This window comes from Phacochoerus africanus, chromosome 9, assembly GCF_016906955.1.
Source record: "Phacochoerus africanus isolate WHEZ1 chromosome 9, ROS_Pafr_v1, whole genome shotgun sequence".
In the NCBI taxonomy this organism is placed as follows: Eukaryota; Metazoa; Chordata; class Mammalia; order Artiodactyla; family Suidae; genus Phacochoerus; species Phacochoerus africanus.
This window is the reverse complement of record NC_062552.1, coordinates 33,743,103-33,765,857: the sequence shown is the minus strand read 5'-3', so window position 1 is coordinate 33,765,857 and position 22,755 is coordinate 33,743,103. Positions and strand designations below refer to the sequence as shown.

Below are 22,755 nucleotides of genomic sequence, written 5' to 3'. Positions count from 1 at the left end.
TCTCATTTTTTTCCCCAGCCCTCTCCCCTTTCCCCAGGCGCTTTGCCTTTGGAAGTCTAGAAGCTCTGATTTGCTGCATGGTCATGGACAAATTAACAAGTCATTTACTGCTGAGTCTGTTTTCAGATCTGAAAAATGGCAGTAACAACATAACTTTTTATAAGACTGTTGGAGTTCCCAACATGGCTTAGTGGTTAACAAATCCAACTAGGAACCATGAGGTTGCAGGTTCAATCCCTGACCTTGCTCAGTGGGTTAAGGATCCAGCGTTGCGGGGAGCTATGGTATAAGTCACAGATGCAGCTTGGATCTGGCGATGCTGTGGCTTGGATGTAAGCCGGCAGCTACAGCTCCGATTTGACCCCTAGCCTGGGAACCTCCATATGCCGCGGGTGCGGCCCTAGAAAAGGCAAAAAGACAAAAAAAATATATATATATATATATATAAAAGACTGTTTGCGGAGTAGGTAAGATAATAATGTTCAAGCGCTATGTAAACGTACAGCACCTTACAAGCTTTAGTTTTTGGCATCTCTCAACTCTATTCCCTTCCATTCACTTCCGCTCTTTCCGTCTCTGCTCAATGTGGGACTAAGAAAATCTTCGAATTGAAAATGAGCATTTAATTCCCACAGAAGTGCAGATTTGCTGGTGTTCACTCCTTCCACGCCTAAACAAACCAATCAGAGCGTTCGGAGAGTGGCGCGGTGTTTCTCCGCTTGGAGACCATCTCTGACAGAGCTTGCACTTTTCTCCGTCTGCGCCGGACCGTTTGTTTTCACATCGCACCTCAGATTCCCGACCTTGGAGGTGGAGGTCTTTCCTCTTCCTTGTCTCAAGCCCCCGAAGATCTTGGCGTCGCTAGACCTGAACCACGGGAACCGGAAGTGTGTGCAGCAGCCTCGGGTCTCCCGGGAGTCGATGCCGGAAGTAGCGATTGCAACGGCAGGACTCCGCTAGCTTCACTATGGCGGCTATCCCTCCAGACTCCTGGCAGCCCCCCAACGTATACTTGGAGACCAGGTGAGGGTCCAGCCCCTGGGGCTGGGCTGGCGGAAGCGACGCGGATCCCAAGCTTAGCCGCGGGGGTCGGTTTCGGCGCGCTCCATCTGGAGGCGGACCTCCTCGGGGAGCCGCGGCTGTGAGGACCACCTGAGGGCTGAGTGGGAACCGCGGCTGCCGGCGTTGGAGCCCCGCACCGACTCACGCTGGAATCTTAGCCACAGCGGCAGTACTGCCCTCTTCCCACCCCTCGATTCCTCTATTCATTCATTCAGCACGCGTGTATTGAATCTACAGGCCGGGGACGTAGGATCTGAGAATCATAGGTGGATGATACACACAGCCTTGCCTTTAGAAGCTTATAGTGTAGTGAGGAGACACGTGTAAATATTAACGTTGTAAGTAACAATTGTATAAACAAATTATTAGGAGAACACCGGAAGAAGCACATTTATTTACTCCTATCAAAGAGTGATAATATTGACCACCAGCTAGGCCCATGCCCCTGATGTGTAGCATCATATTTAGTTTAAATCTCTGAGTAACTTAAATCACGTAGGTGCCATTCCACCGTCTCTCCATTTTTAGCAGGAGAAATTCCGTGATTTAAAGAGTGAATGGGAGTCCCCGTCGTGGCTCAGCGGAAACGAATCTGACTAGGAACCATGAGGTTTCTGGTTCGATCCCGGGCCTTGCTCAGTGGGTTAAGGATCTGGTGTTGGTGTGAGCTGTGGTGTAGGTCGCAGACGCGGCTTGGATCCCGCGTTGCTGTGGCTGTGGCCTAGGCCAGTGGCTGCAGCTCGGATTAGACCCTTAGTCTGGGAACCTTCACATGCCAGCGGGTGCGGCCCTAAAAAAAAAAGACAAAAAAAAATACAGAGTAAATGATTTGATTAAACCCATGTAGCTAGAAAGTAGGGGAACCTCACTTGGAGCCTGGTCTGTTTATCTCCAGTGTTGGGTTCTTTAGCACCATTCATTCCATTGCCTCTTTGGAAAAAGTTAAAAATGATCTTTCCAAAGTAGGACTAATAACTTTTAAGTAACTACTTATTGCTACAAGAGTGTAAAATTAAAATTTTGTAGATGCTTTTTTTCATTTGGCCTTTGCCTACCTTTCTTGCTACCTCTGCCATTCTTATATCAGTAGGCAAAGTCAGCTATCCTCTCTATCGCTTTCTTGCCCAGGCTGATTTCCACAGAGAACAATTCTCTCAGATGCTGCTTTTGCCCCCTGGCCATCTTCCCCACCTTCTTATATAGGAAAATTCTCCTTTTTCAGGCCTCAACTTGGAGGTATGCAATTTTTTTTCTCCTTTTAGGACCTCACATGCAGCATATGGAAGCTCCCGGGCTAGGGGTTGAATCAGAGCCACAGCTGCCGGCCTACGCCACAGCCACAGCAACACCGATCTGAGCCGTGTCTTCGACCTACACTGTAGCTCACAGCAACGCTGGATCCTTAACCCACTGAGCGCGGCCAGGGGTTGAATCCGTATCCTCATGGATACATGTCAGCTTGGTTACTGCTGAGCCACAATGGGAATTCCTCCATTACATTTTTTTATGATAGTAATTTATGTGGCTCAGAAATACAGAAGTTTAAAAAAGGTATTCACTTGGAGTTTTCACTGTGGTGCAGTGGGATCGGTGGCATCTCTGGAGTGCTGGGAAACAACGTTTGATCCCTGGCCCAGCATGGTGGGTTAAGGATGAAGCATTGGTACAGTTGCAGTGTAGGTTGCACTGCAGCTTGGATCTGATCCCTGGCCTGGAAACTCCATGTGTGTGGGGTGGGGGTGGCAAAAAGAAAAAAAAAAGAAGATAGTCATTGAAAACCTTACTGTATCTCATTTACCTAGTTTCTACCTCTACCCAGAAGCTTACTTATGTATAAGTAAAAATGAATTCCCAATATTTTGATGTTCAACCTAAAAAAATTACAAATTAAATGTAAGACTTGTTTTCCCCCTAATTTAGGGGTTGGTTATACCAGTTTCCAGTGATCAGCCATTTTTTGTGTATAAGGTGTTGGAAATTTTAGTTGTCCACAGTTATTTTGCTTAAAAGAAGTACCAGAAGACACTGCATGTTTTACTCAAAGGAGATATCTGTGTTTGTGTTATTTTGCATTGTGTCGTTTTCCTTTACTGAGCATGGAATCCCATGTTTGTTTGTCTTTTTAGGGCTGTACCTGTGGCATATGGAGGTTCCCAGGCTAGGGGTCCAATCAGAGCTGTAGCTGCCAGCCTACACCATAGCCACAGCAACGTCAGATCTGAGCCTCATCTGTGACCTACACCACAGCTCATGGCACAGTGGATCCTTAACCCACTGAGTGAGGCCAGGGATCAAACCAGTGTCCTCATGGATGCTAGTCAGATTTGTTTCCACAGAGCCACCATAGGAACTCCAGAATCCTATGTTTTATGACAATTTTATGACTTATAAGCTTGGAAATGAAGAGTCCTGGATCAGTCCCATAATGTTTTTGTCTGCTGTGACCTTGTACTTGACCAGAGCTTTACTCTCTCCCCCTGCAGCATGGGGATCATTGTGCTGGAGCTGTACTGGAAGCATGCTCCAAAGACCTGTAAGAACTTCGCTGAATTGGCTCGTCGAGGTTACTACAATGGTACCAAATTCCACAGAATCATCAAAGACTTTATGATCCAGGGAGGTGACCCAACAGGAACAGGTACAGTTAAATCGACATTAGTTTTAGTTCCTTCCTTCCCTCCCTCCCTTCCTTCATTTCTTCCTTTTTTTTTCTCTTTCATGGCTGCAAACGTGGTATATGGAAGTTTTCAGGTCAGAGACTGAATCCCAGCTGCAGCTGCCATCTATGCCACAGCTGTAGCCACACCAGATCCTTAACCCACTGTGCCAGGCTGGGGATCAAACCCACACCTCTGCAGCATCCTGAGCTGCTGCAATAAGGTTCTTAACTGTGCTGCAGCGGGAACTCCCAATATTTTATTTATTTTTATTTATTTATATTTTTTATTTTTTTGTCTTTTTGCTATTTCTTTGGGCCGCACCCGCGGCATATGGAGGTTCCCAAGCTAGGGGTCGAATCGGAGCTGTAGCCACCGGCCTACGCCAGAGCCACAGCAACGCGGGATCTGAGCCGCATCTGCAACCTACACCACAGCTCACGGCAATGCCGGATCGTTAACCCACTGAGCAAGGGCAGGGACCGAACCCGCAACCTCATGGTTCCTAGTCGGATTCGTTAACCACTGCGCCACGACAGGAACTCCGGAACTCCCAATGTTAATTTCTGAAGTCTCATCCTGTCATAACTGGGTATAAGGCAGTCAGGGCTCTCTTCCACATACTAGGGACTAGGTTTGTTGACTGTGGTGGCTACTCCTGCCCTTGCCAGCACATGTTCCCAAACACATGTAGAATTGACCAGAAACCAGTCTTGACTCCTGGGCTTTATGGAGTTTCTCATAACTTCCATGTATTGCTTACTAAGAGCAAGTAATATTTGCTGGAATTATAATAATGCAGACTAGTCTGGATAATCAGAAGTGAAGAAGGACATTTGCAGTGTTTTGAGGAAAAGAAAATAGGTTCTTTTTTTTTTTGGTCTTTTTGCCATTTCTTGGGCCGCTCCCGCGGCATATGGAGGTTCCCAGGCTAGGGGTCAAATCGGAGCTGTAGCTGCCGGCCTACACTACAGCCACAGCAATGCCAGATCCGAGCCGCATCTGCAACCTACACCACAGTTCACGGCAACACTGGATCCTTAACCCACTGAGAAGGCCAGGGATCAAACCCGCAACCTCATGGTTCTTAGTCAGATTCGTTAACCACTGAACCACGACAGGAACTCCAGGTTCTTTGATTTATGCATTTAACAAATATTGAGCACTTTCTTTTTATCATGTATTTTTCTGAGCTCTAGGTATATGGCTGTGAATAAAGGAAGAAAAAAAAAAAACTTCCTGGTCTCAGTAAAACAGGAAAAGGATGCGGTTTTAGTAGAAAGATCAGGGAAGTCCTCTCTGAGATGATGTGATTGGAGAGGGATCTGAATGAAGTGAGGGGGTGAACCTCGTGACTGAGAGAAGAACATTCCCAGTAGAGGGAAGAGGCTTTCAGAGGCCATGCGGCAGGAGCCTAGGTAGGAGATTATGTAGGACCTTGTAGAACATGGCGGAGACTTTGGGTTTTATTCTGAATAAGATGGAAGCCATTGGAAGGTGTTAAGCAAAGGAGTGACATGATCTGACTTAGCTTTAAAAAGATCACTCTGGGGAAGTTCCCATTGTGGCTCAGCGGGTTATAAACCCGACTAGTATCCATGAGGAAGCAGGTTCGATCCCTGGCATTGTTCACTGGGTTAAGGATCCAGGGTTGCCTCAAGCGGGTGGCGTAGGCCAACAACTGCAACTTCAATTCAACCCCTAGCCTGGAAACTTCCTTTGCTGTGAGTACCGCCCTAAAAAAAAAAAAAAAAAAGATCTCTTGGGGAGTTCCCTTCCTGCTATGGCCACAGCAGGTTAAGGATCTGACTTCAGTGGCTCAGGCTGCTGCAGAGGTGTGGGTGTGAAAGAAAGAGATGGTGAAGGTTGACTTCAAGCTTCTTGACTTGAATTTAATAAAATGAAAAGGCTGAGGAGCATGTTTGAAGGAGGAACATCAAGAATTTGATTTTGTTATTCTTAACCATGTTATTCTATAAAAAGCTGCACTATGTCCTAAGGATAACCACTTTGATATTACTAAGAAGATAATCATGTTATTGCCTATGCCTGTCACTGCCCACTAATCCTGTCATCTTCCTTAATCCCATTAATAATAATTTCATCACCTTCCTTAATAGAAATCCTGTGGGCTAAAGCCTAGGGGCCTTTGTTCTATGGAATAGAGTGCCTCTTGGTCCCCCACTTTCTAAATGTAAAAAAAAAAAAGAACTTGATTTTGGTTTTTGACACGTTATGTCTGGAATACTTGTCAGACCATCCAGCTGAGATGTTGAATAAGTAAGTGGGGAGTTCATGGAAAGGTCTGATGGAGGTATGAATTTGGGAGTTATCATCATTTAGATAGAATTTGTTAGTGAAATCAGTAGATGCCAACATTGGTAGGTTTCAAGGGCCCTAGCTTCTCATTCTGCATTTTCTCTCTGCTAATTCCTACTTTTGCTCTTCTGCCTTTAAATGAGCTTGGTTCTCTCTGTGACAGTCTTTTCTCAGTCTTTTTCCTCTTTTTAATTCTCAGTTGTCTTTTATCCTTTATGACCAAGAGGCATTTAGTTTTTTTTGATATACACGGGCACATTTCAAAATACAAAATATAGAGGAAAGTAGAAAAAAACAAAAAAACTGATCATAAGTTTACTTCCTAAAAGATTTTTAACCACCATTAACTATTCCCCCAATAACCTACCTCTCAGAAATGATGAACATTAACTTTTGGTGGCCATTATTCTTTTCAGCTTTCTTTTCAGATACCTAGTTAAAAGGATGGATAACCAGTTAGATGGAAATAATTTTAAGAGGATAGGCTATGTCATACATGCTATTGGTTTTTGTCTTTTGTCTTTTTAGGGCTGCACCTACTGCATATGGAGGGTCCCAGGCTAGGGGACCAATCGGAGCTGTAGCCGCCAGCCTACACCATAGCCACAGCAATGCCAGATCCTTAACCCACTGAGTGAGGCCAGGGATTGAACCTGCATCCTCATGGATACTAGTCAGATTTGCTGCCACTGAGTCGCGACGGTAACTCCCATGCTATTGGTTTTAAAAGAAAAAGTATTTAAGTTTGTATACAATTGACAGAAAAATTGACTTCCTGCTATGAAAGATGAGGTAATTATTACATATATTTCTACTATTCCTGTTGTCTAAGAAAAACTCAGTTTTGCCTATTTCTTGTGCTGGGAAAAAAACCAGCTCTTCCCTCCTGGGTTTCTCCTTTATTTTTATGTGCTCACACAGAACACTTCACTTGGTTTTTTTGGTTTGTGTTTTATTTTATTTATTTATTTTTTATTACTCAATGAATTTATTACATTTATAGTTGTACAATGATCATCACAATCCAATTTTATAGGATTTCCATCCCACACCCCCGGCGCATCTCCCCACCCCCAAACTGTCTCCTTTGGAAACCATAAGTTTTTCAGAGTCTGTGAGTCAGTATCTGTTCTGCAAAGAAGTTCATTCTGTCCTGTTATCAGATTCCACATGTCAGTGAAAGCATTTGATGTTGGTGTCTCATTATCTGACTGACTTCACTTAGCATGGTGATTTCTAGGTCCATCCATGTTGCTAAAAATGCTGTTATTTCATTCCTTTTAATGGCTGAGTAATATTCCATTGTGTAGATGTACTACATCTTCTTGATCCTCTCCTCTGTCGATGGGCTTTTAGGTTGTGTCCATGTCTTGGCTATTGAAAATAGTGCTCTTGATGTGACCTTCTCTTTGTCTTCTGGAGTAGGATATCTTTTTGAAAGTTTCCAGTCCATTTGGTTGAAGATTGCTCAGCATTTAGTTGTAAATTTTGTTGTTTTTAGGAGAAAAGTTGAGCTCCAGTCCTTCTATTCCGCCATCTTAATCCCCTCCCACTTTACTTGTTTTTAAAAATACTTTTTGTTGTTTTTGTTGGTTTGTTTTTTGGCCATGCCTATGGCACGTGGAAATTCCCAGACCACAGATTGATCCTGAGCCACAGCAGTGGCCCAGGCCACTACAGTGACAATGCTGGGTCCTTAACCTGCTGTGCCACAAGAGAACTACAAACACTTCACTCTGGTCACCAAGAGTATGGAGGTTTTTCCTCACAGCAAGCAATGCCCTGTGACACCAGATGGGTTTGGTTAATTTGCTAGAGCAGGTCATGGAACTTAGGGAAGCATAAGTGCTTACTTACATTTACCAGTTTACTAAAGGATATGGTAAAGGATACAGGTGAACAGAGATGCTTCAGGTGAGGTCCAGGAGGGTGCTGAGCATAGGAGCTTCTGTCCACCAGGAATTGGGGTGCATCACCTTCCAATGTGGATGTGTTCATCCGCTTTGAAACTCTCCAAACCCTGTACTGTTGGGATTTTATGGAAAATGCCTTCCTCAGGTAGGCATGACCAATAACTAGCTCCATTTCTAGCCCTTCACCCTTCCTTCCCTCTCTGGAGAAGGAGGGGTGCAGGCACTGAGAATCCTAAGCTTCTAATCATGACATGGTCTTTTTGGTGACAAGCCTCCGTCCAGGAGTAACCATATTAGAGCAAAAGATGTTCCTGGTGTTCTTATCACTTAGGAATTTGTGAGGGTTTCAGGAGCCCTGTGTCAGGGACAGGGTTAAAGACCAAAGAAATGCTCCTAGTGTTCTTATCACTTAGGAAATTATAAGAATCTTGGAGGCTCTGTGGCAGGAACCAGGGACAGGTATCTGTTTGTCTGCCTGTCTATCTATGTATCTATCCATCTAATCTTTTTTTTCTGTGTCTCATACTTGTCCTCCCTCACTCGCTCCCAGTTTTTTTGTTAGTTTCTTTATCCTTGTCAGAGTTTACAGCATTTTCTATTCTGCACTGAGCCCTAAGTTGCAGTGTGGGTTCTACATTTCAGAGGCTTCAGTGCTCACCACTAGGCTTTGCTCTTCACGGATGCTAGAGGGCAGAATTTCTTGTTGAGTGGTTTTTCTTCCAAGAGCTGAAGGGTGTTTTATTTTCTAACTCAATCATCTTGGAGAATTTCTTCCTGTTATCCTTATACTTGAAAAAGACCATGACCTGGTGTATCATTCTTGGGCCAGACGGATTTCTTCAGATCTTTTTAGACAATTTTGCTCCATGGCCTTCTGTTTTTGAACATGGCTTTAAAGAATACTGAGGCCAGATATACTCCTTCCTTCAATTCAGGGAAAATTTTTTGATTTGTATTTCTAAATATTTTCTCTGTTATACTTACTGGATTTTCTATTTTGGGAAACTATTCTTTGTTTCATCACCTTTGCCTTCTGTATGTGTCATATTTTTTTGAGTATGTGAGATGATGTTTTTCTATTTTTTCCTGCATCTACTTAAATAATCTCTGCCTTTACTCTGTGCTTTATTCAATTTTGAGTCATGTCTGTTTTGTTCTTGACTGCTCTGATTTATTTATTAGTGCTCTCTTGGTGTCATTGGCCTCTCAATCTGTTTTCTCAAGTCTGCAATCTTTTCACCTTAGTCTGTTGACTTATTATTCTTGTCTTTGAGATCATGTTTTGTTGGATTCTTACTTTTGTTGAAGCATCTGAAACTTGAGACAGCCACTGAGAAGCACTTCTAGGATTACATTTTCTCCCTCCTTTCTCTCTTTCCTTTTGTTGTGTATGTTTGCGTAGTTTCTGTGCCATTTCTTGTCTTATCCATGCTTAATGTTGGCACCTCCACTGGCCTTACCTTTTATTTGCTCGGGTATAGTGGATTCTCCTTATCACTCTGCCCCCCTTTGTGGGACCAGTTATCTTCCCCATCCCAAATGCTAAATGGCTTTCTTTCCATTTTATTTTAGCTTGATGAGGGTACAGAAGAGAACACCAGCTCAGCACATGCTGAGGAAGCAGGCTGGCTTCTGTGCTGTCTTCCCAGACTCCATGCCAGTGGTGTCCCCACCCCAGGCCCTGGAGAGCCCCTGAGTATAGCTGTAGCAGAGGAAATAGATCCTCACACCTTTTTTTCATTCTCAGCTGGGCTTTTATATCAGAAGCTCTGTTAATGAGAGAAAAGCAGATATTTAATATTAGTTTTCCACTACCTCAGAGCCTTTATGAGGAAATGAAGGCCTGAAGAAGGCGGTTCCCCTGGGCATTTTTATGCTGGGTTTGGTGAAGAGTGGGAAGTTGTGGGAAAATGTGAAAGGATATAAGGCCTATGAGGATGAGCTCAGCGTGGTGAACTAGTGGAGACAACATGGCGTGTCCATTCAGATTCTGCTTGGTGTCCGTCTGTCTTGTAGGGGTGTTCCTTTCCTCCAGGTATACAGAGGGCATCTCTCTCAGGAGGGTCTTAGGACACACGTCAGGGGAAGGTCAGAAAGTCCTTCCTACATGTGCCATTTCTCAGGTTTCTTCAACTTGAAATACTCAACCTGCCAAGGTGCCTTCTTTGGAGCAGCATGTCCTGATGCCCATCCCAGCTCAGTGCTCCTGAAGCCTGCTAAGGTGGCCGTGCTGGTGGCCTGACCTGCAGCCTGAGCACCTGTGTCTGTGGGCTTCTCCTTAACTATTTCAGGGCTGTTCACCCAGTCCCCTGGTGGCATCTCAAAATTGGAGGGTACTTGTGAGAATTCTCTGGGGGACACTCCTCTATTCCTGATCACTACTTTCCTGAGCATAGGTGAAAGGATCTCATCTTTCTTTCTCTCACTGACTCTTTTCAGAATCACTTTGATTCTGAGTCAAACTGGAATAAATTTGATTCCAAGTGATTGGAATACATTTGTCTCCCTTCTCTTATGTGTTTGCTGATGATGAATTTTTTGGCTTTGAAAGAAATTGAATTTTTGGTGTTTGCTTTACCAGGTACTGGGGGAGGCAGAGTCTTAACTCTGCCTCACTCTACTTTCTTTATCTGAAAATGTCCTGTCAACACTTTGATGTACTCCTTGCCTGTCTTCTTTCGCTCTCTCGTTGTTGTCATAAAATTTTAATCCATAGACCAGTGAACTGAGCAAGTCCTTGATTAGTGGTGGAAGAATTGGAAGTGGCTCAGATAAGAGTGCCCATGTCAGAACTTTCCTGTAATTCTGTAATTGGTTTGTAATCCTTCATAATGTCACATTTCCATGATGTAATTTTACTGAAATTGAATCACTCAAAAGATTTCCAGAATAATTGCATCCAGCCTCAAGTGTGATGAATGGTTGAGCCAAGCCTGCTCGCAGGCCTGTGGTAGGGGGCAAACAGGAGTTAGGTCCTTGTGGGTCACTAGTGTGGATTGCTAACCAATTAGGTAACATGATTTTTGCTGACCGTCTCAAATGAGCAGCATGTGGCATCCTGGGCTCTTCAGGAGGTTGATGTATCATTTCCAACCCTGACTGCCCCTCAGCCTGGCTACTCTGGAACTATTCTCTTCATGGTCTTTCTGTTATACTTTTGCCACATGTATTCTCAATTCAGATATCTTTGATCTCCTGCTTCATTTTATACCATTTTTCTTCTTCTTCTTCTCCTTCGTTTTTGGCCACACCTGTAGCACATGGAAGTTCCCAGGCCAAGGATTGAATCTGAGCTGCAGCTCTGACTTACACCGCAGCTGCAGCAAGGCCAGATCTTTTAACCCACTGTGCCACAGTGGGAACTCCTCATTTTTCTTCTTTTAAATTTCCTTTATTGTAATAACTCCATGCTGATTCTCCTGAGCCATCTGAATGCCTTTTATCTGTTTTTACTAATTTCTTCTCTTTCTTCCCTCCCAAGACACAGCATCCTGTCAAGCTCTTCCTTTCCCTCTCCCTGTTCTACACTTAGCCTCCCAGTGCTCACCAGCTGCCATGATTGCAATGATTAATTACATGCTGATTATGCTGTGCATCACCCCCACTCTGCTTCCATCTCACCTCTTAGTAGCTCCAGGAACACCTGAAATATAATGTGTTAAACAGCAAGCTCATTGTTAATTTTATTCATTTGATGAATATTTGCTAAGAGTCTGCGGGGTATCCTGTGCTATTCTAAGGCCTGTGGGGAATATTTAAGCATTAGAAACCAAGGCATTTTTCTCTTCCTTGCAGAGCTCCCTGCCCTACCCTGCCAGTAAGATAAGGTATGGTATTCATTATAAGAAACAACTAGAAAGTAATAATATAATAAGCATGCAAATGCATGGGGTACGCTATGGATTATTTGTAGAACATAGGATAGAATAATTCATAATCAGAGAAAAAGGACAGTGGAGTGGGATTAGGTTGGGATGGGAGCATATTTTGAGGTGGACCTTGAAATGTAGCACTTTAACACTTGAGAGGACAGGGAAGGCCATTTTAGATTTAGGAAGAAGAATGAGTGTAGAGCAGAGGCACAGCTGACAGAGGCGCATAGTGTGTGAAGGAGAGCCCACCACCCTAGGTATTGTGTCTCATGCTGGACTGGCTCTGTGATGTAACCCAGGCACCTCTCCACGCCCAGGACAGAGGCACAAAATGTGATTGCTAAGGTCCCTGAACTGCATGTTTAAGGGACAGTAAAGAAAGAGCAGTTTGGAGTTCCTGTTGTGGCATAGTGGAAATGAATCTGACTAGTATCCATAAGGATGCGGGTTTGATCCCTGGCCTTGCTCAGTGGATTGGGTATTTGGCATTGCTGTGAGCTGTGGTGTAGGTCTCAGATGAGACTCTGGTCCTATGTGGCTGTGGCTGTGGCGTAGGCCGGCAGCTGTAGCTCTGATTCAACTCCTAGCCTGAGAACTTTCGTATAACTTGGGTATGGCCTTAAAAAAAGCAAAAAAAAAAAAAAAAGGAAGAGCAGTTTGAGGCACTTTAGTAAGAAATAGCAGGGGGGTTAGGGCCAGTTCATGATGATTCTTAGATGGGACTTCAGATGTGATCAGCATCATACAAGGACCATTTGGGACTCTTGGTAAGGAAAATACTTGAGAACATTTGATCCAGCCATGGCATATGGCAAGGTAGTATAGTGTTGGGGCAACAGAGGATTGTGGAGCCTCCTGGGCTTGGTGTTGAATCTTGGCTTCAAGTGAACACATTTTTTTTTTTTGGCCTTTTTAGGGCTGCACCCATGGCATATGGAGGTTCCCAAGCTTGGAGTCAAATTAGAGCTGTAGCTGCCAGCTTACACCACAGCCACAGCAATGCCAGATCTGAGCCGTGTCTGCAACCTTCTCCACAGCTCATGGCACAGTGGATCCTTAACCCACTGAGTGAGGCCAGGGTTCGAACCTGAGTCCTCATGGATACTAGTCAGATTCATTTCTACTGAGCCACAACAGGAACTCCCATATGAACACTTACTGAATGGAGACAAGTTATGTAACCTTGCTGAGCCTTTTTATCTATAAATGGAGAATGTGGTTATATGTACCTCATGGGGTTGTTGTAGGTAGTAAATGAGCAGATGTCTGTAGAACGGTTAGCACAAAATAGGAACTCAAAAAAGTATGGTTGTTTATTATTTGTTTTGGTTGTTAATTCATTTAATGACTGTCTGTTGGACTCCTACTGTAGTCTGGGCATTATTCTAAGAGCTGGGGAGCCAATAATGAATAAGAAAGACCTAATGGAGCTCTTATTCTAATGGGAGACTGAACAAAAAAGTATATAATATACTGTTAGGTCATGCATGACAAATTATATGGAAAAATAATGCATAAGAGAAGAGAGCAGGATTCTTAGCCTTGGCTCTGTTGACATTTGGGGCTGGGTAATTCTTTGTTGTGCATTTTAGAATGTTTAGCTGTACCCCTGACCTCTGCCCCCTAAATGCCAGTAGAAGCCCTCAGTGTGACAACCAAAAATATCTCCACATGTTGTTCAGTGTCCCCAGGGGCAGTCACCCCTAGGTGAGAACCTCTGAGATGGAGAGTGAGGGAGGTGCTATTTTGGATAGTGTGATTAGGGAAGACCCCTCTGATAAGACATTTGAGTGGAGCTCTGGATAAAGTAGTGAGCCATGACTCTGTCAGGGGCAAGGACAACCTAGAGGGAATAGCAGTCAGAGGTCTTAGACCAGAGTGTGCTTGGCAAGAAATAGTGCAGAGGCCAGTGTGGCTGGAGCAGGTGAGTGAGGCGGACAGCAGTAGGAGCTATCAGAGGACCAGATCATGCGAAGTCTTGTAAGTTGCAGTGGAGACTTTGGATTTTATCCTAAGCGATGAAATGTCTCTGCAGGATCTTGAGCAGGGAACTGCTATGATGAGACTTGTTTTAAAAGGATCCCTGTAGGAGTTCTCTGGTGGCCTAGCGGGTTAAGGATCCAGCCCTGTCACTGCTATGGCACAGATTCAATCCCTAGCCCAGGAACTTAGACATGCCATGCATGCAGCAAAAAAAAAAAAAAAAAAAAAAAAGGATCCCCGTTGCTTCCACAAGGAGAATAGACTTGAAGTGGTAAAGCGGGAGGCAAGGTCAGAAGCTGGGAGAACAATGAGAGGCTTTCATTGTTATCAGAGCTAGAGCTTGTTATCATTTGGACTATAGTGATAGTGGTTCTATTGATTCTGATCCTCTGGGAAGCACATGCCAGGACAGAGCTAGATGAATGAGGTTTGTTGGGGTAACACCTGTGAAAAATAAAGGGGCAAGGGAGCAAGGGTTGGAAGGAGAAGTCTTGGCATATCAGTGCAGGTCTAATATCTGTGAAAAGAGAGAAGGAAGAGGAAAAGGAGCCAGAAGACAAAATGAAGAGCTGCTGGTAAGGTGGGATTTCAAGAAGGGTGACGCCAACTGTCAGATGCTGCTCATGGATCAGGCAGAGTGAGGATTGAACACTGGGTTTAACAACAGCATGGTGATACTGATGGCCTTGACAAGAGCAGTTTCAGTGGAATGGTGAGGGCAAAACATTTGAATGGAGAGTGTTCAAGAGGCAGGAGATGGAGTATTTCTGGGACTGGATGCAGAGAAATAGGGGGTTACTTGGAGACAGTGTTTTTCCAAAATGGGAGATAGTAATATCATGTTTTTATGCTGATAAGAATGATCTCCTAGGAATAAAAATGGATACTGGAGAGGGGAAAATTGTAGTTGCAAAGCTTAAAGATGAACAGGATTATTGGTATGTGGTGGTAGGACAGTCATTTGAACAGTTTATTTATACAGTGTATTAATACCAGGAGAAGGAAGATAAATGGGTAGAGATGCAGGAAAGAGAGTGGATTTAATGGTGAGAACATGTGAAAGTGCTCTTCCTTTTTCTCAGTGAAGTAAGAAACTAAGTTATCCACAAAGAGCAGGGAGCAGTGGGGCAGCAGTGAAAGTGCAAAGACCTAGAAACTGGAGTAAACGTAGGCAGACTGAGTCCTAAGGTGACTATTGGTCATGACCTCCAGTTGCCTTTCATGGAGAATGCTCAGATTATTTCAGTTAAAAAAGGGGGCTCAGCATCACCGATACACTGTGTTGGCTTCACGTTATATATACTATATATATATGGTTTCCAGGCATTATCTCATGTCATTCTCATAACAGTCCCGTGACACAGACATACTACTACTATTCCCATTTTGCAGATAAGGAAACTAGGACTTAGGATATCTTGCTTAAGGTTAGCTATGGCTAGTGGGAATTGAAATCCAGACCTCTCTAATCCTAAAGAGGACTCCATCTTAAGAAATGCAAAGCTTCTTGGAGAACTGTGGTGTTATTTCCATGTTAGATCTGGTATCTGGCATTTGCTCTGGTAATCCAATAGCAGCTCCACTAGTCAGTTCCCCTTCCTGCTGCTACTAACAAGGTGATGCTTTTGGCTGCCAGTAACAGAAAACTCAACCACAGAGGTGTAAATGAACAGAGCTTTTGTTTTTCTCACATAAAATGTTCAAAAGTAAGCAGTTGCAGGCATTGGTTTAGCTGCCCAGCAGAGTAGTCAGGGGCCCAGGCTTACTATGTCTTTCTACTCCACCATTCTTAGTGTGTTGGCCTCTGATCTCAGTCTTGTCTTATGATGGCAAGATGGCTGCTGCTGCTCCTGATATCACCTCTGCTTTCAAAGAAGAAAGATGAGGAAAGAGCTATGGGTAAAAGACAGATGGGTGTGTTTGTCCCTTTTTATTAGGAAAGCTATAGCTTTCCTAGAAGCCCTACTTAGCAGGCTTCTGTTTACCTCAGTAACTCAGAACTAGGTCATCTGGCTACTCCTAGCTGCAAAAGGATCGGTACCTGCCTTTCTTGTCTTTGAGGCAGGCCCTGGAAGATAGCTAACCTGTGCTATCTGTTAGAGGATCTCTTGCTGGAAGAGAGGCTTTGATTGGTTTGGTTGGTCACCTCTGGTGTGGAATGTCCCAGGTGGAGCTTCCACATGGGGCTCCTAATGGGTAACTGGCTGATCTGTGGCTGCTCTGGGGCTGGCTATTAATCCCTGATCCCATCATCTATTGCATTGGGAGTGGTGGGGACAAGTAGCACCAAGTATGGTAATCTTAGATGCACGTCTTAAATGCCACTCCAGTTCATCTTGAGAGGTTTGTACAGTCAGTGAGCAGGAGGAGGAGGAAGAGACGTTAGAGGAGTCTTGGGAATGAGAAGGGCGCTTTTTAAAATTTTGTTTAAGAAACAGCACAGGTGTAGGTTGCAGACGCGGCTCGGATCCCGCGTTGCCGTGGCTCTGGCGTAGGCCAGGGGCTGCAGCTCCGATTCAACCCCTAGCCTGGGAACCTCCATATGCTGCGGGAGCGGCCCAAAGAAATAGCAAAAAAAAAAGACAAAAAAAAAGAAACAGCACAGATCATAAAGAAAAAGATTAAGGAGTTTCGACTGCAAGAAATTCTTTATATCAGAAGATTCTATTTAAAGAGTGAGAAAAAAGTCAACTGGAAGAAAGTATTTGTAAAAGCATAACTGACAAAGGATTAGTATCTGGAATAAACCTAATAATAAAATATAAATTTTAAAATGCCAAATCACTCAGTAGAAAAGTGGCTATTGACGGAGGAGGAATGCTAAATAGCCAGTAGACATGAAATTATGCACAACCTCAGAGAAAGGCAGTTTAAAACACCACAAGAGATTGGACACCTCATAGATTGACAAATGTTAGAAAGCCTGGCGTAAGAGTGAATGTGAGAGCACTGTGGGTGGGGTGCACATTGGGGCCACTTCTGGCAAGATGTATGGAGAAGTCTAGTCATGGGGAAATGCTCACAAACTGTGAGCCTGCCTGCCTGCCGTAAGGTATATTCCCTGAGAGGTCCTGCCCTGTGTTTGGGAGACAGTACAAGGGTGGTTATTGCAGCATAGGTTATGATAGCACAAACACTGGAAAGATCCTAGATATCCATCACCAGGGGAAAAGAGGATAAGACCGTGTGGTAATGACACAATGGAATGGACACTACAGAGAGCCTGCAGGAAACGAAATTACTATCACTTAGAGCTGAAAAAAAGCTAATTGCAGAAGAATACATAGAGTATCGCACCATTTGTAAAAACCTAAAAACATGCAAAACAGAAGTTCTGGTTGTGGCACAGCAGAAACAAATCTGACTAGGAACCATGAGGTTGCGGGTTCAATCCCTGGCCTCACTCAGTGGGATAAGGATCCGGTGTTTCTGTGGCTGTGGTGTAGGCCGGCAGCTGTGGCACTTTGATTGGACCCCTAGCCTGGAAACTTCCATATGCTGCAGGTGTAGCCCTAAAAAGCAAAAAAAAAAAAAAATCAAGTACAGTTTTTAAGGATGCATACCACATAGTAGAAAAGAAAGTGCACAAAAAACGACAAACTCCAGTCAGAATGGTGGTTACCTGAGAGGAAAGTGTGATTCTTCGCAGCACTGTTCCTCTTGGGAGAGTGGGGAGATGCGGGGAGGGATGCAGCGGGTGTGTATGCCTGGGGTCTGGACTGGGTTGGTCACACTTTATTTCTCAAGGAGAGGGTGCACAGTTGTTTGTCATTCTTTTATCTCTGAAATATTAAATACACTGAGTAAATGTTTAAAAGAGAGGACAGAAGAGTAAAGGAACTTTGATAGTGCAGAGACCTGTGCCTATCCCCTTTGTATCTTTGCTGAGGAGCCACACAGAACATTTTTACTGCAGAGCTCCCTAATTATTGGCTTTATAAGTGATCATTGACATCTGTGTTGTCTGCCCTGCACCAGAAAACTCTTTGATCAGTCCCTGTCCCCCTACCATTTCTCCCCTATTCCACATGCCCAAAGGAATGTTTTGATTGGAATTATTTGTCTTTCTGACGTTTGCTGCAAACCCTTCTGAGTTGAATTAGGTTATGAAAAGATAACATATTATGAATAAATGGAGCTTAGAGGCCCAAACTACTTGTGGTTGGTCAAACTATGCCTGATGAGGAAAAGGGGGCCTCCATACCTTTCCCCCTTCTGATTGCTTAAAACCCCAGGCATCACCTGTGACTCTTGCCTGTACCCCCTTCTTGTTTGTGGTGCCGTTTATGTGGTGGGTTTGAGTTCCTCAAGGGCAGGGGCCTTGAGGTTCTGGCAGTCCTTGGCCTGCAGGGATCGCACCTCCAAGGCTCAGTCTGTGGGCAGACAGCACTGCTGAATTTATCCTCAGCTTGCTCATCCAGGCCCTGGAGGTAGGGCTTGGCCTTAATGTGCCCCCACAGTCCTCTCCTCTCTCACCTCCAGCTCTTGTACTTCCAGCCCCCCCCACCCCCTACCCCTAACTCAAGCAGGAACCTTGACTGTATAGGCAGAGGGAACACACTGGTTATGTAATTGCTCTTTGGAGGTATACTGGCGAGTTGGAATTTGGGGGAATGAATTTTTACATAGTTTGGTAGCTCAGTAATTTTCCAGAAGCATAGGTAGCCTGGGCCAGGTGGGAGGTTTTCCCAGGTTTGTTAGGATTCTCCCCCATTCCTCTTTGCTTGAGAACAGTGTTTTCTTCCTATACCCAGGGGCTGTGACAGGCTTCCTGAGGTGAAGCATCCTAAAAAGTTAAAGCGTTTTTTTTTGTTTGTTTTTTTAACCATGGAAACACTATAGTGGGGGCCCTGGGGCCTCTGAGGGTGGACATGAGGTGTTAACATTGCTACTTCCCCAGCAAGGCTGGCAGAGGAGGTGAGCTCCCTGCCTCTGGGCTGTTTCCTGGCTACCAGGCAAGCAGAGTAAGCTGATAAGTCCAGTGTTTACTTTGTTGTGGACTGTGCTGTCTTGACTGGTCAACTTGAAGAAGCCAGAGTAGATCAACAAGGCATATGGTCAACTAAATAATTGATTAGGAGAGTTACCTCCTATTAGGATGTTTTTTCTCATGGGAAAAATTTATTTAACATAGTATTTTTCTCCAACAACAAAACCTAAGTGCCTAGCACAGCAAGAGTATGGACTCTTGTGGACATAATAACACGCAGTGGGGATGTTGCTGGCAGATGCCATGTTTCTCCATGGTCTCCTCGCAGTGTACTGCCTCTCCTCTCAGTCCATTCTGCCCTCTGTAATAGTATTCCTTTCTGCCTCCTTGCCCTCTTACCACTCTAGAGCCCTGTTTCTCCTTAAGCTAGATCTCTTCTCTCTCTTTCTCTCTCTCTTTTTTTTTTTACAGCCATACCTGCAGCATATGTAAATTTCTGGGCTGGGGTTGAATCAGCCGCAGCTGCCGGCCTACACCACAGCCACAGCAATGTCAGATCTGAGCCGCATCTGTGACCTAAGCTGCAGCTTGTGGCAATGCTGGATCCTTAACCCACTGAGTGAGGCCAGGGATCGAACCTGTATCCTCATGAACACTATGCCAGGTTCTTAACTCATTGAACCACAATGGGAACTCCTTTATCTTTGAAATAAATGAATTTTATTTTCCTTCATCTTGGTTAAGGACGGCAAATAGGTTTCAATTCTAATACCTCTCTGATCCATTAAGAATAGCTGCCTAGGAGTTCCCGTCGTGGCGCAGCAGAAACGAATTTGACCAGGAACCATGAGGTTGCGGGTTCGATCCCTGGCCTTGCTCAGTGGGTTAAGGATCTGGCGTTGCCATGAGCTGTGGTGTAGGTCACAGACACAGCTCGGATCCGGTGTTTTTGTGGCTGTGGTGTAGGCTGGCAGCTGTAGCTCCGATTAGACCCTTAGTCTGGGAACCTCCATATGCCGCGGGTGTGGCCCTAAAAAGACAAAAGCCAAAAAAAAAAAAAAAGAATGGCTACCTGGAGTTGGATTCAGAGGCCAACCTCAGCTCAGCTGAGAAGAATGCTGATTGATTAGCAATGTCTCATTGGGCACAGGGTTAAGTCTTGGGGCCCTCTTGTCTAAGGCACTCATAAAACTGTAAAAAATTAAGAAACCTCTTAACACTTCAAACCATGAATGGTGGTTATTTGTAGATGGTTAGATTACAGGGGATCTTAATGTTCCTTTGATAATGTTCTATGTTTTCTTCATTTTTGACAGTGAACATGTATTACTTTAATAAGCAGGAAGAAAACACTCAGCATTATTTTGAAAAGAAACATCTTACCTAAATGAAACCAGTGATTTGAATGTGCTTTGTCAGTACTGATTCTGCTGCTGGGCTGTGTAGTTGCAATGTAGTTAGCAGGGGGCTAGGCATGCTCACTGATTTTTCTTTCCTGTACTCCCAAAAATCCTTCGACCCTGGGCCTTAGTTCTTGGTGTGAGGTAACATGTGGGACTGGCTGATTGGTTTCTTGTCTTCTAACTGGCAGGTCGAGGTGGTGCATCTATCTATGGCAAGCAGTTTGAAGATGAACTTCATCCCGACTTGAAATTCACAGGTAAGTCTATGATCCGGCTGGACTGGGTAGGAAGAGGGAGTAGATTTTAAAAGCTCGGTCTTTTGGCCGTGATGCAAGTAGACTGCCTGACACCGTGGCATGGTGCCACATAGCTGCCCAGCTGCAGCACCACAAAGAACCCTGGTGAATTAGAGAAGGTGGTGCCTCTCAGAGCCCTGAGTGATTCAGAGTGCTGACCCAAGTGATCTCAAGTCTAACTACTTGCTGAATGTTGCTGTTATGAGCCATAAGAAAGCAAAAGCTTCCTCAAAGGAGCAGGAGACTTTCCTGGATGTTTGAGGGGACTTGGGAGCGTGGCCCAGCCGTCAGCGGGGATCATCATGGATAGAGGCTGGGGAGTGGGTGAAGACAAGATGAGGCCGCCAGGGTGGTGCAGTGGTTATCCTTTATGCAAGGGCAGAGAGCCTGCCCCGAAGGAAGGTAGGCGGGTCAGGTGGTTGGTAATAGAGGCCAGAACAAAGCCTGGATTCTTTTTATCCCTAGGCTGGTGTAGCTGGTCCATGCTGGAGCTGTGGGGGTTATTCATACTCTTCCCTCTCTTCCTTTTTCCCACCAGGGGCCGGAATTCTCGCAATGGCCAATGCAGGGCCAGACACCAACGGCAGCCAGTTCTTTGTGACCCTGGCTCCCACGCAGTGGCTTGATGGCAAACACACTATTTTTGGCCGTGTGTGCCAGGGGATAGGGATGGTGAATCGAGTAGGAATGGTGGAAACAAACTCCCAGGACCGCCCCGTGGACGATGTGAAGATCATTAAGGCGTACCCTTCTGGGTAGACCTGTGTCCCTGGGGCACACCCAGGTCTTCTGAGACAGCCTGCCAAACCAGTTTCCAGATGGCCTAGAATGACATGTAACTCTAAACTTCATTTTGGTCTTGCAAATCTGAGGCGCTGAGGAGCCTGGGGTCCTGGGTGAGTTAGAGATGGAAGTATTTTTTAATAGGATGCTTCTTTTCTCGTCCCCTGTGCCTCCATTGTCAAAACATTTGCAGAAATGTCCATACATGATTGTTCACAAGTTACTGCTCCCTGCAAATGGTGCATGCTGCCCCCTCCTGTGTGCATCTCCTCGGTATACTGGGAACAAAGGGCAGCCAGCCTCGTTTTGCAGTGCCTAACCAGCCTTTTCTTGCGGAAATTTATATTCTGGCCTACACCAAAGTCTTTGGTGGCTGAGAGCCAGCCGTAGAATTCAAAACCAAGTAGTGTCTGTGTATCAGCCTTCTTAACTGTGTGCGCCCCCTATTTCAGTCTCTTGAATTTGTTCTTTCAGGGGTTGTGCGCATGTCTTTCTCTATTTTCCCTCTCAAAACCAGAACATCAACACTGCTGTTTCTGACACTTAGACGTCCCACGCAAAGCCACATTGAATTTTTGCCAAGTGAAAAATGCATCCAACAATCAAGTTTCTAAAAAGGTGTCAAGTGGGGAATGATAATGTGTAATAATCGAGAAATGAATCTATTAAAAAGAAGCAGAAGCATTGACCATTTTTTTTCCCCAGTAAGAAGTAGAAATCTGTAGTGAGCATAAGGGCAGACTATGGATTCTCCTTAAAAAGCAATATTCTCATAAAGAAGAAGCACCACTTAAGTTTTTTTAACCTAAGACTTTAGAGAAACTAGATGAGAGATTTTTATATATATTTTTTAGTCTTTCTGGTTTTTTTAAGGGAGGGGGTGATGAGAGAAAGGAAGTTAATATCTATGTAATACATAGAAACTTCCAAAATAAAATACCACTGATGGTTGAAACTGCTGCGTGGTCTGATTTTAAATTTGTGAGAGGTTCTAACAGCCATTTGAACCTCTACACCATCTCAAGTAGTGTTGCAGGACTCATCCTCAAGTTTTCATATGATTTTAGGTTTTGTGGACCTCCAGTGGATTGCTCCCATTCAAGAGCAGGGTTGACTTAAAAAGCAGTAGCAACGAAAGAAGTTAAGTGATAGCAATTTGCATTTCCCAGTGAGGGGGAAGCCCCCGGAGATTAACTGGGTGGATGTGCTGAGAGGCCTGATCCCTTCCCGAACTTGCAAGAGATGCACCTGCGTGTGGTTACGGGCCCAGGGGCAGTATGTGAGGTGGTGTTTGCTTTCTTAGGTAGCTCCTGGATTGGAAAGGGGATTGCAGCATAACTATTCCTCCATATCACTATAAATTTGGAATTGGTGATTTATTTTTTAGAATGGCCAAACAAGGTTCTGTTCCCCAAGCCTTACCCCCCATTCAGTCTCTTTCTCCATCTCTCTTTTCTCTTAACAACAGAAAAGCAAAACCAAACAACTATGTAAATGACTTTGTAACCTCTCGGAGATGGCTTTGGGGTGCATAGTA

General features: G+C 44.6%; 1 protein-coding gene across 1 annotated transcript; it reads left to right on the top strand.

The window, feature by feature from the left end:
- The first annotated feature begins 683 nt into the window (after positions 1–683).
- PPIL1 (peptidylprolyl isomerase like 1) lies at positions 684–22,173 on the top strand. The gene is made up of 4 exons (XM_047794718.1): positions 684–1,023; positions 3,546–3,700; positions 20,328–20,396; positions 20,974–22,173. Exons 1-4 carry the CDS (start codon positions 968–970, stop codon positions 21,192–21,194), a joined length of 501 nt encoding a protein of 166 aa, XP_047650674.1. The 5' UTR covers positions 684–967; the 3' UTR covers positions 21,195–22,173.
- Positions 22,174–22,755: the final 582 nt, after the last annotated feature.

Bases quoted from the DNA above. Each gene is read 5' to 3' on its own strand.
- PPIL1 (XM_047794718.1), top strand. From the start codon at position 968: ATGGCGGCTATCCCTCCAGACTCCTGGCAGCCCCCCAACGTATACTTG. The intron at 1,024-3,545 runs GTGAGGGTCCAG...CTCCCCCTGCAG, and splicing joins AACGTATACTTGGAGACCAG to CATGGGGATCATTGTGCTGG. The intron at 20,397-20,973 runs GTAAGTCTATGA...TTTTCCCACCAG, and splicing joins TCCCGACTTGAAATTCACAG to GGGCCGGAATTCTCGCAATG.